The sequence below is a fragment of the Hyperolius riggenbachi genome, chromosome 3 (assembly GCF_040937935.1).
Source record: "Hyperolius riggenbachi isolate aHypRig1 chromosome 3, aHypRig1.pri, whole genome shotgun sequence".
Taxonomy (NCBI): Eukaryota; Metazoa; Chordata; class Amphibia; order Anura; family Hyperoliidae; genus Hyperolius; species Hyperolius riggenbachi.
In genome coordinates this window covers 281,663,505-281,677,299 of record NC_090648.1, presented here as the reverse complement: position 1 = coordinate 281,677,299, position 13,795 = coordinate 281,663,505, and the positions used below count along the sequence as shown (strand labels likewise).

The following is a 13,795-nucleotide window of genomic DNA, read 5'->3' as shown; positions in this document are numbered from 1 at the left end:
CGCCATCCTCCTGAATGGCTCCATTCATCCACAATTAGTCCCGGTAATTTGGCTCAGTCATGCCAATCAGCTCTTCTGCGCATGCGCAGCCGCTCCGAAAATCATTTGAAAAGTAATCTCTGTTACCCTCTGTTACTACTGGCAAATGAATGCCTCGTCTATAAGCATACATTGGATACAGTCTGTTAGCAACATCCATTTTTGCAGCAGCATAAATGGTATGCTTGACTATGTGCAACCTTTTATCACTGGTATCTATGCACCATCTTATCTCATGGAATGAAGTATTTGATATGTGCTTCTGCCTCCCAGTCTTGAAATAGATAGATGCATAGCATTAAATTAATATATATGTTACATGGCTAGTGGTATGTACGCATTCGGATTCAGAGAAGCCTCTTAATCAGTGTATGTGACTGCACAGACTCGTGCATGTGGTTGCAAACGAATACCTCTGGCGTTTAATTAGTTGTAGGGGTAGGAGCATAGGGACAGGAGCTGTATTCTAAGTTTACCGCCTTTGTGCAGCTGGTATATAGGCAGTGTAGTAGTGCACAAACAGAAGAATGATGATGTGGTACTACTACTTCTCACTGACCAGTTAGCAGGATGCAGGTATTGCCTATGTTGTGTTACTGAATTGAGGAACAGAGAAATATGCAAACCCAGAGCTGCTTATACTGGCTGTGCTTTGAGGCTTAACTGTCTCCTCACAGAATTAAAAATGTCTTACACAGGTACGACATTTCACATATACTGCATTTCAAGTGTGTAGATAGCTGTCTGCTTGGAGATCAACTTTATCGTTCATTTGCCAATCTTAACTGACAGTGATCACGGACGGCATAATCAAACCCAGAGTACCTCAATTATTAGACAGCTACAAGATAATGGTTACAAATCACTGTGACAGGAAGACAATCTATAACCTGACCCTGTTCCTTGCCCTAAAGGGTTGTCTTCCCTGTTATACATCAACTGTATTCAACATTATAGACTGTACTGATCAGACAAGTGGTGAACATAGAAGCGGAGCCATATCTACCTGTAAACATATTATCAAACTTTATTAAACACTGTACAGAGACAAAATGATGACACACATTAGGTCCATTATATTATATAGCAATATGCATATTTTCATGAGTCGCTGCAAATCTTTATAAGAACAAGTAAAAACACTAATGGAATATTATACAAGTATGAATAGAAGAATGAGGTACTTGTAAATTCTTCTATCACAGACTGGAAATGCAAAGAATAATGCAGGCCAAAACATTGTTGAGATAATTCATAAAAATATAGGTAAAAGATCATATTAATGCATCACTTGAGAGGCACATTTTCTGAGAAGTTCATTTCATATTCATATAAAAAGATTTTTTTTCCATGTATTAACTTTGTATTATCAAACAAAAAAAATGAGATCCATATTATATATTCATTTCATGATTTTCTTTTAAAACTCCTTGGCGTTTAGTTTTCATTTCAATCAAGAGTTTTAATAAGCAAACCATTGGACTCTGTGCAAAGTGTAACATTTCTATACAGTATACAGAACAGAAAGAATACAGGGAGCGGGTCGCAAACAGAGAAATATTGAGCTGTCATTCTTCCTCATCATCGCTGTCTTTCATAGATATCCCCTGGAGTCCTCCCCGATCAGAAACAGCCACCATAGCCTCTTCCATAGTTAAACGGTTGTGAACTGTCTCATATGTCTTATTATTTAGTGTGCCATCCAGCACTCCCTGCAGCCTAAAGTCTCTGTAGGTTTTCTGTAAAATAGAAAAGAAAAAAAAATAATCACATATTTTCATACTTTGTTTCACATGTCACCACAGGTTACCATCACTTCTTCAGTGTTAAATGTTCAACACAACACTAGCTTGGAGATTAAAGTAGCCCTGAATCAGGGAAGAAATTACTGAATGAAGCCCATAGAGGGCTATATTACCTCCTCCTGAGTGTCTTGACACTGCGGTTGTCCTTGGGGTTTCTCCCGCTGCTTGTACCCGGTCCTCCTACCTCCCAAGGCTTTCGGAAGGTCCCCTGAGAGGTGCTGAATGATTCTGAACTGCGCATGCATGAGTGTCAAACTGCACATGTGCAGTAAAGAATGCGCTTGTGGATGAGTGGTTATGTTCACTGTGTGCACACGTTTCTGCGCAGTTCTGAGACGTACAGTGCCACATGGGGAAAAGTATTGAACTGAAGGATCCCATCGAATAGTAGGAGGGCTGGGGAACAGTAGAGACCCTTAGGATAATGAGCAGCATCTGGACACTCAGGAGGAGGTTATCTAGCCCACCATGAGCTTCGTACAATTTGTTTATTAGTACACTGGAGTAAGGGATTACACCCGGCACTTGGCTGGTTCTTGAGGGGATTGGCTTTTCTACGCAAGCCTGCGCATAACGTAATGGCAAAATCTTCACCTTATTCAACACTCCTCTATTGGCTGCAAATTTCAGGCTATGAGACGTGCAGCAAGTACAAACGGTGCAGGGCACAACTAAAGGACATATAGCACATAAAGCGATAACTGTGCACCTGTCTCTTTAAAACCTTTTATTCAGTCATGCAGCCACGAATACAACAGTTCTGATGAAAAGCAGAGATACATCAAACCTGAGTTAAAGAGGGTGTCCGGTGAGCGGGGGAAGGTGACCAGGGTATGAACAGGACGGCACTACAGCTGTTTCACGCCAAACTGGCGCTTGCTCACATGCAAACGGCTGTAGCGCCGTCCTGTTCATCCCTCTGGTCACCTTCCCCCGCTCACCGGACACCCTCTTCAGTTCTGATGAAAAGCAGAGATACATCAAACCTGAGTTGAAGAGGGTGTCCGGTGAGCGGGGGAAGGTGACCAGAGGGATGAACAGGACGGCACTACAGCCATTTGCACGTGAGCAAGTGCCAGTTTGGCGTGAAACGGCTGTAGTGCCGTCCTGCTCATCCCCTGGTCACCTTCCCCCGCTCCCCGGACACCCTCTTCAACTCAGGTTTGATGTATCTCTGCTTTTCATCAGAACTGTTGTACTCGTGGCTGCATGACTGAATAAAAGGTCTTAAAGAGACAGGTGCACAGTTATCTCTTTATGTGCTATTTGTACAATTTGTTTCCTCTGATCAAGGGGTACTTTAAATAAGAAAAATTCACATAAGGTATAGAATGTAAACTAAAAATAAACAAATCACAATTCTGTCTGTTACTGTATGTTTTTTTAACACAGTTTGTCAAACCAACAGTTTGGTATTGGACAGGTATTATGATCCAAATCACTTCTTTTGTCTGTCCCTGGTTTTATTACAACTTTTTTTCTTTTTTGGAACATATTTATTTTTCATAGCATCAGATTCAATGTCATGTTTTAATACCCATGTGTGCAACTGACCCAAACTTTCCCTGCATACTCTCTTTTGTTCTAGAAATGCGTGTATTATAAGTAGAGATGGACTGAACAGTTCGCCGGCGAACATGGGCTGTTCGCCATTCACGTTTAACACAATTATTTTTTTAAAATTTGCATTTTTTTACATCAAAGTCACTGGCCACCAACTTAACCCATTCGCGTTCCGTCGTTTTCACTTGAGAAATGTTCACCTCCCATTCATTAGCCTATAACTTTATCACTACTTATCACAATTAACTGATCTATATCTTGTTTTTTTCCGCCACCAATTAGGCTTTCTTTGGGGGGTACATTTTGCTAAGAGCCACTTTACTGTAAATGCATTTTAACAGGAAAAATAAGAAAAAAACGGAAAAATCATTATTTCTCAGTTTTCAGCCATTATAGTTTTAAAATAATACATGCCTCCATAATTAAAACTCACGTATTGTATTTGCCCATATGTCCCGATTATTACACTGTTAAAATTATGTCCCTATCACAATGTATGGCGACAATATTTTATTTAGAAATAAAGGTGCATTTTTTCCGTTTTGCATCTATCACTATTTACAAGTTTAAAATAAAAAAAAATATAGAAATATTTCATCTTTACATTGATATTTAAAAAGTTTAGACCCTTAGGTAAATAGTTACATGTTTTTTTTTATTGTAGTGGTTTTTTTTTTAATATTAAAACATTTTATTTGGGTATTTTTGGGAGGGTGGGATGTAAACTATAGTTTTATAATGTAATTGTGTGTTGTTTTCAATTTTTTTCACTTTTAGTTGTAGTTTTACTTTTTGGCCACAAGATGGCGGCCATGAGTTTGTTTACATGACGTCACTCTAAGCGTAACACAAGCTTAGAGTGACGCAGTGGGGAGGCAACTCCTAGAAAAAGCACAGCTTCCGAGAGAAGCTGTCGCTTTTTCAGCGGGGGAGAGGAATCAGTGATCGGGCACCATAGCCCGATACATTGATTCCGTAGCTACCGAATCCGCGGCCGGGAGTGCGCGTGCACGATCGGCCGCGGGAGCGCGCATGGTTTCTGGACGTAGTTTCTACGTCCAGAAATCAAAATAGGTTAAGCTGTTAAAGTGGACCCAAATTAAAAATACAAGAGTTCAGAAGTAAAATCTATTTTCTAAATTATAATAATAAATAGCAGCCTTTTTTCAGGTGCATGATGACTAATATAAAATATTTTACATTTATTGGAGGAACCCCTCCCTTCCTTTCAAATTGCCGGGATTTTTCCAGCAAACTGGTGGAGTAGCAATGGAGGAATTGCTAATGGCTGCCCCCAGTATAACCCTAGCTATGAAAAGAGAAGGGTGAAAAGCATGCACTGAAATGATCATAGGTTTGAAGGAGTATTTATTTATCTTTGTAGGTGTCAGAGTGGTGAAACTAAATATTTTTAATTAAAAAAATGTTTGGTTTGGGTCTGCTTTAATAGCAAAACCCCCTTACTTCCGAGGGAAGTTTAAACAGTAGAGGGCGCTCTACTGTTTAAACTTCCTGCCACCCAGGAAGTTCAGAGAAGCCAAGCCAGCCGGACCGAAGACCAGCGCGGAGAAGAAGACAGCGGAGACCGGGGGAGTTGCGCCGGCCGGAGCAGGTAATGTATGCAGGGGGGTGGGGGGGGCGGAGGCAGCTTCACAGATCGTGATTGCTTTCATGCTGAAATTGATTCACAATCTGTTTGCAGTAAAGGCAGCCATACGATCCCTCTCTGATCAGATTCGATCACCGAGGGATCTATCTGTTGGTAGATCTGATGGCAAATCGACCAGTGTATGGCTACAATCTCTGTGTATGACTCTACAATCTCTGCAGCAGCCAAGCTCTTATTCACTTTTATCCAATAATAATAAAAACGGGATAGTGATTGTTCCGTTTACCTGCATAGAAGATTGTGAATCAATCAACTTCAGTAAATGGACGTCTCACTTAGGGTTGCAACGGTATGAATTTCCACGGTATGATAACCGTCTAAAAAAAATACCATGGTATAAGGTATTACACAATTATTTGGACCCGGGCTGCCCCCTTACATTAAAAAAAAATGCCCCCCACATCAGTATGGTAGCCAGATGTGCCCCACTCCCTCAGCATACATATGATCATGCGTGGGAGATTTGGGCACAGGATAGAGCTGTAAAATGGCTCACCCTGCTCCTGCAAAAGTCCTGGGGGCGTTAAATACTATCCAGGTCACCATGGATAGTGGAGAAAGATGTAATTCGGCTACCAGCTATTGCTGGCAGCCGAATTATAGTGCTTTTATAGTAATTTGTGCTCTGTCTTTTGATGCCCGCAGTATAGTTAGTCAGAAAAAGGTGTAGTCAAAAATAGTAGGCTGCAGTATAGGTAGCCAGAACAGGTGGCTGGAATATAGGTAGCCAGGATAGGGGCAGCTAGTAATAGGTAGCCGGAGTATAGAGAGCCAGGTCAGAGGGAGGGGGAGTGCAGTGGCAGGGTAAACACATACCTACTTGCTGAGGTCCTGCGCACGCGTACTTACTTCTTTCTTCTTCCTTTCACCCCACCGCCGTTCGTGTTCTCGACGCTGCGTAGCATTCCCGCCGCTTCATCCCCCCTCCCATGCATGTTCATGCATTTTAATGTATTGTTGATATATTATGAATTTTGCATTTTCTATTCCTGCATTGCAATGTTTACAATTAGAAATGTGTTGCCTATGGACAATCTTATTGGTCAGATATTTTGAAATACATAGGTGTTTTCTCAGTATGATAATGAAGCACTCTCTTCATATTATAAATGTAAAAATGTGTTTGTTATTTCTCTTGACTATTTTTATAATTTCACACTTCACGGAAATGTTGACCCATGTTAAAACTTTTCAGCAAGACTTGGCACTTTGTTTTGCAAAAGCTTCCATCTGGAGACAGTTTACATATTTTCATTATCTGTTGTTTTTTTTTTTAAGTCCGTGTTTAATACTACTGTAAGAATCGAGTACGATCATATTTGCCTTAGGCATTACATCTTCTCTGCCAGCTCTTCAACTTATTTGGTGGCTATGGAATTTATAAGTTCACTCGCAGCAAAGCAAATTTTCATCTTCTAGTACTGTGAACTGGTAAAAAAAAGGAATGATTTTGATTGTTCACTGTCAGGTTATTAAATGTAAATCAAGGAAAGAAAAGATTTTACAATGGGCAAAAACTGACTACATCTTTTACTGAACATTGTCAAAAATAAGCAATTTTTTTCATTGTTATTTTCACTACAGTTCCTCTTTAAATCACATAGGCTTTTTCTGCATTTAGTTTAAACAGGACATAACTGGTGTATTTTAAATATTATACCCACCATGATAAAATGGTGTTATCAGTTCTATGTGCCGTATGCCATACCCCAGTAAAGTGGGAGATGTAGGTCCACGGGTAGGGTAAATTTTCAGGTCAGCTTCAGACTGAGTATTGGTGGCAGCAGTGTGGTGCGGCTGCCATAAAACAGGCCTTCGGGGATTACTGCGTTGGTATGCGGTAATCCCCTTCTGTCCAGGATCCAAACAGGAAGTGACGCTTGCTTGCGGTCACTTCCTGTTTAGGAAAAACGGAAGTGCGTGGAAGCCATAGACTTACATGCCTTCCGGTCTGACACAGTAACATAGGTATGTCCGTTATGTATGTTAGGGCACTTCTGGTGCAGCGTACCGCAATGTGGGGAGTATGAACTACCACACTGTACCACCCAGGTGTGAAAGGGCCCTCAAAGCAATGTAGAGGTGGCGATGCCAAACACAGGACCACACATTTACAAAGCATGAAGCAGCCTGTACAAAAGTTAACTAAAGTGAATCACAGCCATCTGCAGTGGAGCAGTTTTCCTTTACTCAATAGCAGGCGAAGCTGCAATGCAGATACATTTCCAGTGTGTGGGGTTGTGGTTTAAAACATTTTCCCTGACATTTTCTGCATACTCCTATCTTGTGAAGGCATCTGCTACTGTTTTCATCTATAGCCTTCTTTTTCTGCTGTGTATCATTTTTCTTCTGTATACAGAAAATAACATAAAAAGTATACAGAACAAAAAAAGGAGGTTTTGACACAGAAAAAAAGGATACAGAGGGAAAATATAAAAGTCAGATGAATGTAAGGAATAAAAAAGAGGTACTTTTACTTCTGATAAAATATTTGTATGCTTATTTCCATTGAAAATTTTACAATTAACACCAAAGGTGTTTATTGAAAAATCCAAAGGCACATTACAATACAATCCAATAGACAATACTGTAAACAGGTTTTCAGAACTAACACATAACTAAAGAAGCTTAATTATGCTAAAAGAGTACAAAATATACTAACAACCATGATAACAGGAGCTGGATAACACAAAAACTACCTACCAAGAACACATTATGCAAGTTGGGTTACATTAAACAAAATTAAAATATAGGTGGGAATTGGTAAACCATCTGTCCTAAATATGGGAGAACTTGATAGTCTACTAGCATATAGGGGTTGTTCTAATTTATTATAAGTCATGTAAGGCAGGACAAAGCGGAGAGAGCCATCTAAATGCAACACACTGCTTAGCAGCTAATAACATTTCCAAAATAAAAGCTTCCGTAAGATTAAAATGCACATCTTTCTTGAGTTCAATGAACGCTTTCCTTTTAATTGGTAGGGTGTCAAAATAAAACTCATTAGCTACTCATTATTAACTAGGGAGGTGTAGAAATCTAGGGCTCCCCATATTATTCAATTTACAAGCGTTCTTTACAATGAGGTTGAGGATTTAACAATCCCCTTTCTAAAGCACTCCTCAATCTATTGCACCATGTGGGGTAGTGCAACTTAGGAAGTGGAGCCATATGATGGCAGGCCCTTAATTCCCTGGGGAACACCATCCTGCACCGGGGGAGAAGATATATATTTAAAAAAAGTCTTTGGGGGTGCCATTTTTTACTTTTAAGAAACAAAAATGTATACTATAGCTTTCAGGTTTAACATTTAACCACTTGTCGACCGCGCACTCATAACGCGCGTCGGCAAAGTGGCAGCTACAGGACCAGCGACGCAGTACTGCGTCGCAGGCTAATTAATCAGGAAGCAGCCGCTCACGCGAGTGGCTGCTTCCTGTCAATTCACGGCGGGGGGCTCCGTGAATAGCCTCCGGCCTGCCGATCGCGGCTCGCAGGCTAAATGTAAACACAAGCGGAAATAATCCGCTTTGTTTACATTTTTACAACGCTGCTACAGTAGCAGCGTTGTAGTAGATCAGCGATCCCCGGCCAATCAGCGGCCGGGGATCGCTGTCACATGACAGCGGGGAGCCTATTAGAGGCTGTACAGGACAGATCCGTTCCTGTGCAGCCTCCGATCTCTCGGGCAGGGAGGGAGAAGAGGGAGGGGGAGAATGTCGCCGCGGAGGGGGGCTTTGAGGTGCCCCCCCTGCCACCCACAGCATGCAGAAGCAATCAGACCCCCACCCGCACATCATCCCCCTAGGGGGGAAAAAAGGGGAGCGATCTGATCGCTCTGCATGCCAGCTGATCTGTGCTGGGGGCTGTAGAGCCCACCCAGCACAGATCTGAAAATACAGCGCTGGTCCTTAAGGGGGGGTAAAGGCTAGGTCCTCAAGTGGTTAAAAGTGAAAAGCCTAGTGGAGGTAAGGCTCTGGAGGGGACTTGTGTTGAAACCTGGAAGCACATTTTAGTATACTATATCTGCTCCCCCTGCATGAGTATATGGGTAGAATAGTACCCTTTAGCCACTCCCAAAAAGGGAGTGCCAGGCAGAAGAATAACCTCCAATCAAATTAAATCTACTCTCTTCATGCCTTTTCAGCTGAACTCCATAGTGATGCCTACTGGTAATAGTTAAAGGGAAGGTTCAGGGAGGGAGGGAGGAAAAAAAAATAAAAAAAACATATCCACTTACCTGGGGCTTCCTCCAGCCCGTGGAAGGCAGGAGGTGCCCTCGCCACCACTCCACAGGCTCCCGGTGGTCTCCGGTGGCCGACCCGACCTGGCCAGGCCGGCTGCCAGGTCGGGCTCTTCTGCGCTCCAACGACGGGCTCTTCTGCGTTCCACGCGGCCGCGCTGACGTCTTCGGACGTCCTCCAGGCTGTATTGCGCAGGCTCAAAACTACTGCGCCTGTGCAGTACAGCCCGGAGGACGTCCGATGACGTCAGCGCGCCCCCGTGAGGCGCAGATTGGAGCGCAGAAGAGCCCGACCTGGCAGCCGGGCATGGCCAAGTCGGCCATCGGAGAGGACCGGGAGCCTCCGGCACGGCGGCGAGGGCACCTCCGGCCTTCCACGGGCTGGAGGAAGCCCCAGGTAAGTGGATATGGATTTTTATTTTTTTTTCTCCCTCCCTGAACCTTCTCTTTAAGATGCCAACCATGGGCTTGATGTCCGCATAAAAAATTGGAAAGAGTACCTTTGAGCACAATTGCATACATGTATGTTGTCTGCGTTCAGTGGCGCCATCAGGGCATTACTGGGGTGACAGCTGTATTGAGCCCGAGATGAGTCAGGGGCTGGAACAGTGGCAGTGCCACACGGGCCCCAGCTGCAAGCGATGGTCATCACTGTACATCTATTAGTCCCTGCCTCCTGACCCCATGTCAAAGCATGTCTATTAGACCCAGCGCCTCGTTACACTTGCATGCAAAAGGCAGCGGCTGAGCCCGGACCCAGGAAGGAGGGATAGTAGGAAGCCTGTCTATCTTGTGCATCTGCCCCAGTCTCCTGAGTCTCCTACATGCAGATACCCCCAGGGAATGTAACTGCTGCCTGTGACCCCCTGCTGTGTTGTTTTCTGGTTACCACTTATTAATGTAATTTCGGCTACTTGTCACCCCTTTCTGCTGTCGTTGATGCTCATCACCCCTTTCAGTTGTCACCCCTCCATGCTGTGTTTCCTCTTTCCTCTGTCACCGCCAATTTGGAAAAGTAGTTTTTACTGAATATAACCTCTGATTATATACTTATACTTTACTAGTATTGTGTGTTCGTTGGCCCCCTACCATCCCTCGCACCGGCAGCCATAGCCTGCCCATGCCGCCCGCCGCCGCATGCACCACCTATACCAGGGAACAGCTTCTAGGGTGGGAACCACGTGGCCCCCCACCCCTTGAAGCCAGGCTTCTGACTATTCTAGTCTGGGACCACATTCAGAAAGTCCTGGATCCAGCCCTGAGACTCCGGTGTAGTCAGCGGTGAAGAGGATGCCGTGCTGGAGCCCGGGTGAGGCTATGGAAGAAAGGCCTATGTTCAGCCATCCCCCTCAGTCCTCCTGGCAAATGTCCAATCCCTCCCTAACAAAATGGATGAGCTGCGCCTCCTCTGCGCCAGGAGAGACCTCAGCAGTAACACTCCGGCCCTCTGCTTCACGGAAACATGGCTACATGAGGACATCCCCGAGAACACCCTCCTTCTCCAAGACTTCAGCATCATCCGAGCAGACATGGACCCTGTCCTCTCAGGGAAAAAAAGAGGGGGTGGCATCTGCTTTTACATCAGCTCTTCATGGTGCCCTATCTCCATGATACTCGATAGGAAGTGTTCTCCGGACTTAGAACTACTAATCAACTGTAGGCCGCCATACCACAGGAGTTTTCCTTTTACGTCCTTGCTGGAGTATACATCCCCCCGATGCCGACGTCAAATCTGCACTACTGGTCCTAAGTGAGACCATCTCGCAGTGGGAGATGTCCCTTCCGGACTCACTGTTCATCGTAGCGGGTGACTTTAACAAGGCCAACCTGCGCCAGGAGATGCCACGATATCATCAGCATGTAGCCTGCCCCACCAGGGGCTGGAGTACCCTTGACCAGGTAACACCGGAGGGAAACCTGGCACCGGCTTCCCCTCCTCAAAGCCCTGCAAACAACATCCGGAGCCTGCCCTCTCCCTCGGTGGTGAGTGAGGCTGAGGTCATGCACCTCTTATCAACACTAAATGCCAGGAAAGCCTCCAGCCCTGATGGAGTATCTCCAGCCTGCCTAAAAACCTGCTGTCGGCAACTTGCTTCCATCCTCTCTGCCATATTCACCAAGTCCCTAGAGGTAGGCAAGGTCCCCCATCATACCTGTCCCCAAGAAACCCGGGGTCTCTGAACTTAACTTAACTTTAGGCCGGTGGCCCTGACGTCCGTCGTCATGAAAACCATGGAGCGGGTGGTCCTAGCCCACCCTTAAGTTCTCCACTTCGCCCCACCTAGACCCCTACCAATTTGCCTACAGGGCGAACAGATCCACCGATGATGCAAGCAATATCTGTCTGGAACTCATCAACGACCACCTTGACAGGCCAGACACGTACGCTAGGATACTACTCTTGAACTTCAGCTCGGCTTTTAATACCATCTGCCCACGCATTCTCCAATGGGACCTGGCTGCACTTGAAGTCCACCCAAGCCTACAACTCAGGATCACGGACTTTCTCACCAACAGGTCCCAAGTCGTCAGACTGGGCGATATCCACTCCCAAGCTGCAACCACGAACACAGGTGCTCCTCAAGGCTGCGTCCTGTCACCACTGCTGTTCTCCCTCTACACGAACAGTTGCAGATCTGAGGCAGACTCTGTCAAGGTCATCAAGTTCGCTGACGACACCACCATCATTGGCCTTGTCACCAAGGATAATGTCCAGGAGTACCGTCAGCAGGTGGAAAGAATCTTCAACTGCAGAAAGGAGAACAGGCTGTTGCTTAACACTGCAAAAACAGTCGAACTAATAATTGACTTCAGGAAGTCTGCCCACACCCCACCTCCAATTTATATTGACGACACTGAGGTAGCCAGGGTGCCCTATGCCCAGCTCCTGGGTACTACCATCTCCAGTGACCTAAGCTGGAAGCCTAACATCACTGCCACCCAAAGGAAAGCCCAGCAGAGACTTTACTTCCTCTGTCAGCTGAGAAAGTTCAGCATGACTCAAGTAATTCTAACCAACTTCTACTCTGCCACCATCGAGTCAATCCTCTGCTCTTTCATCTTGGTCTGGTATGCCGGCGCCACTACCAACGATTAACCAATGTTGTTGCACCAACGGACTTGATGTGCAGGGACCATCCCTGGTGTCACAGGGAAACTTCAGCAATCACCAAAGGTCCGCACCATCTAATCTTCAAGTTTCTTTATTTATAGCTCATAGTACAATGTACTATGAGCTATAAATAAAGAAACTTGAAGATTAGATAGTGCGGACCTTGGGCGCCACTACCAACGACAAGGACATACTGCCGAGGGTCATCAGGTCAGTGGAGAGGATCATTGGGTGCCCCCTCCCTTCACTTGCCCTACTACACAACAAAAGGCTGAAATCCAGGGCGCTGAGGATTGCTAATGATCCCTCACACCCAGGCCACCGCTACCTCAGCCTGCTGCCACTGGGCCGGAGGCTACAGGCCATCTCCACAAAAACCGCAAGACATAGGAATTCTTTCTTCCCCTCAGCAGTCAACCTCCTAAATTCTCTCCAAATACTACCGTCAATTCAAGCCCCGACGGACTGCGGGGCCAGCTGCGCTACGGCTGATCAGTTGACCAAACCAACCAGCCCAAAAGACTAACTGCCAGGCACCTCAGGTCACACTGGGGACTGTGATGCATATATTGGAATGTTTTAATGTAATGTAATGTAATGTGAACTTGATGCCTTTGCTGTCGCTGCTATCTATTTATGTTTCTTTCCATCTATGTCTCTCCCTGAGCTATATGTATTGTGCCAAAAATAATTCCGGGCATGACCCAGTCATGCTTGGCGAAATAAACTATTCTGATTTGGTTTCTGCATTCGGAGACCTGAATTATGCTTCAGCACCAAAGCTAGTGGAGAGGGTCATGGAGAGGTCACTCGCAGTTTACGCAGTGCTGCATGAGGCTTTAATGCTTCCTCCTTTCAGACAGAGTCATGTGATGCATGATGTTGACAGCAACCCATGACCCGCTCTACCAGCTCTGCTGCTGAAGTGTGGTGTAAAGCATAATTTGGGTTTCCCAATGCAGGCAACTGAATTTGAACACCAACAATTTTCTATCATATGCTCAGTTTACTTCAGGGTCAATCTAAGTGCAAACTCTGTGTTAAAATTTTCTCCTGAGTGCGAGTTAAAGAATAAGCAGCCAAGTTACAGACACGAAAGATGCAGAATGAACATGTGCTCTCCTATGGGCCCATTCAGTCATGTCTACCTTCCTTTGGTTTGACTACTACATTTCCAAAACGCACAATTCACATTCACAATTTTTTGGGAAAGTGATAGGGTGAGCTGGGTAGGATACTGGTTAAGGCTGTTGCCTTTGATGTAGGATTTGGGCCTTCTACCAGGGTTTGAATCCCTGCTAAAGTCAGTATCTTAAACAGTAAGGAGTTTTTAGGCAAGGCTCCCTAATGATCCTGGTCACCGA

General features: G+C 44.8%; 1 protein-coding gene across 1 annotated transcript in view; it reads right to left on the bottom strand.

Annotated features, from left to right (window-relative positions):
- Positions 1-1,083: 1,083 nt before the first annotated feature.
- Positions 1,084-13,795, bottom strand: part of CADPS2 (calcium dependent secretion activator 2) — a 506,020-nt gene continuing 493,308 nt past the window's right edge. Inside the window, exon 28 of the mRNA XM_068276393.1 lies at positions 1,084-1,778. Coding sequence (XP_068132494.1) covers positions 1,608-1,778 — 171 coding nt within the window. The 3' untranslated portion in view covers positions 1,084-1,607. The remainder of the gene's footprint in view (positions 1,779-13,795) is intronic.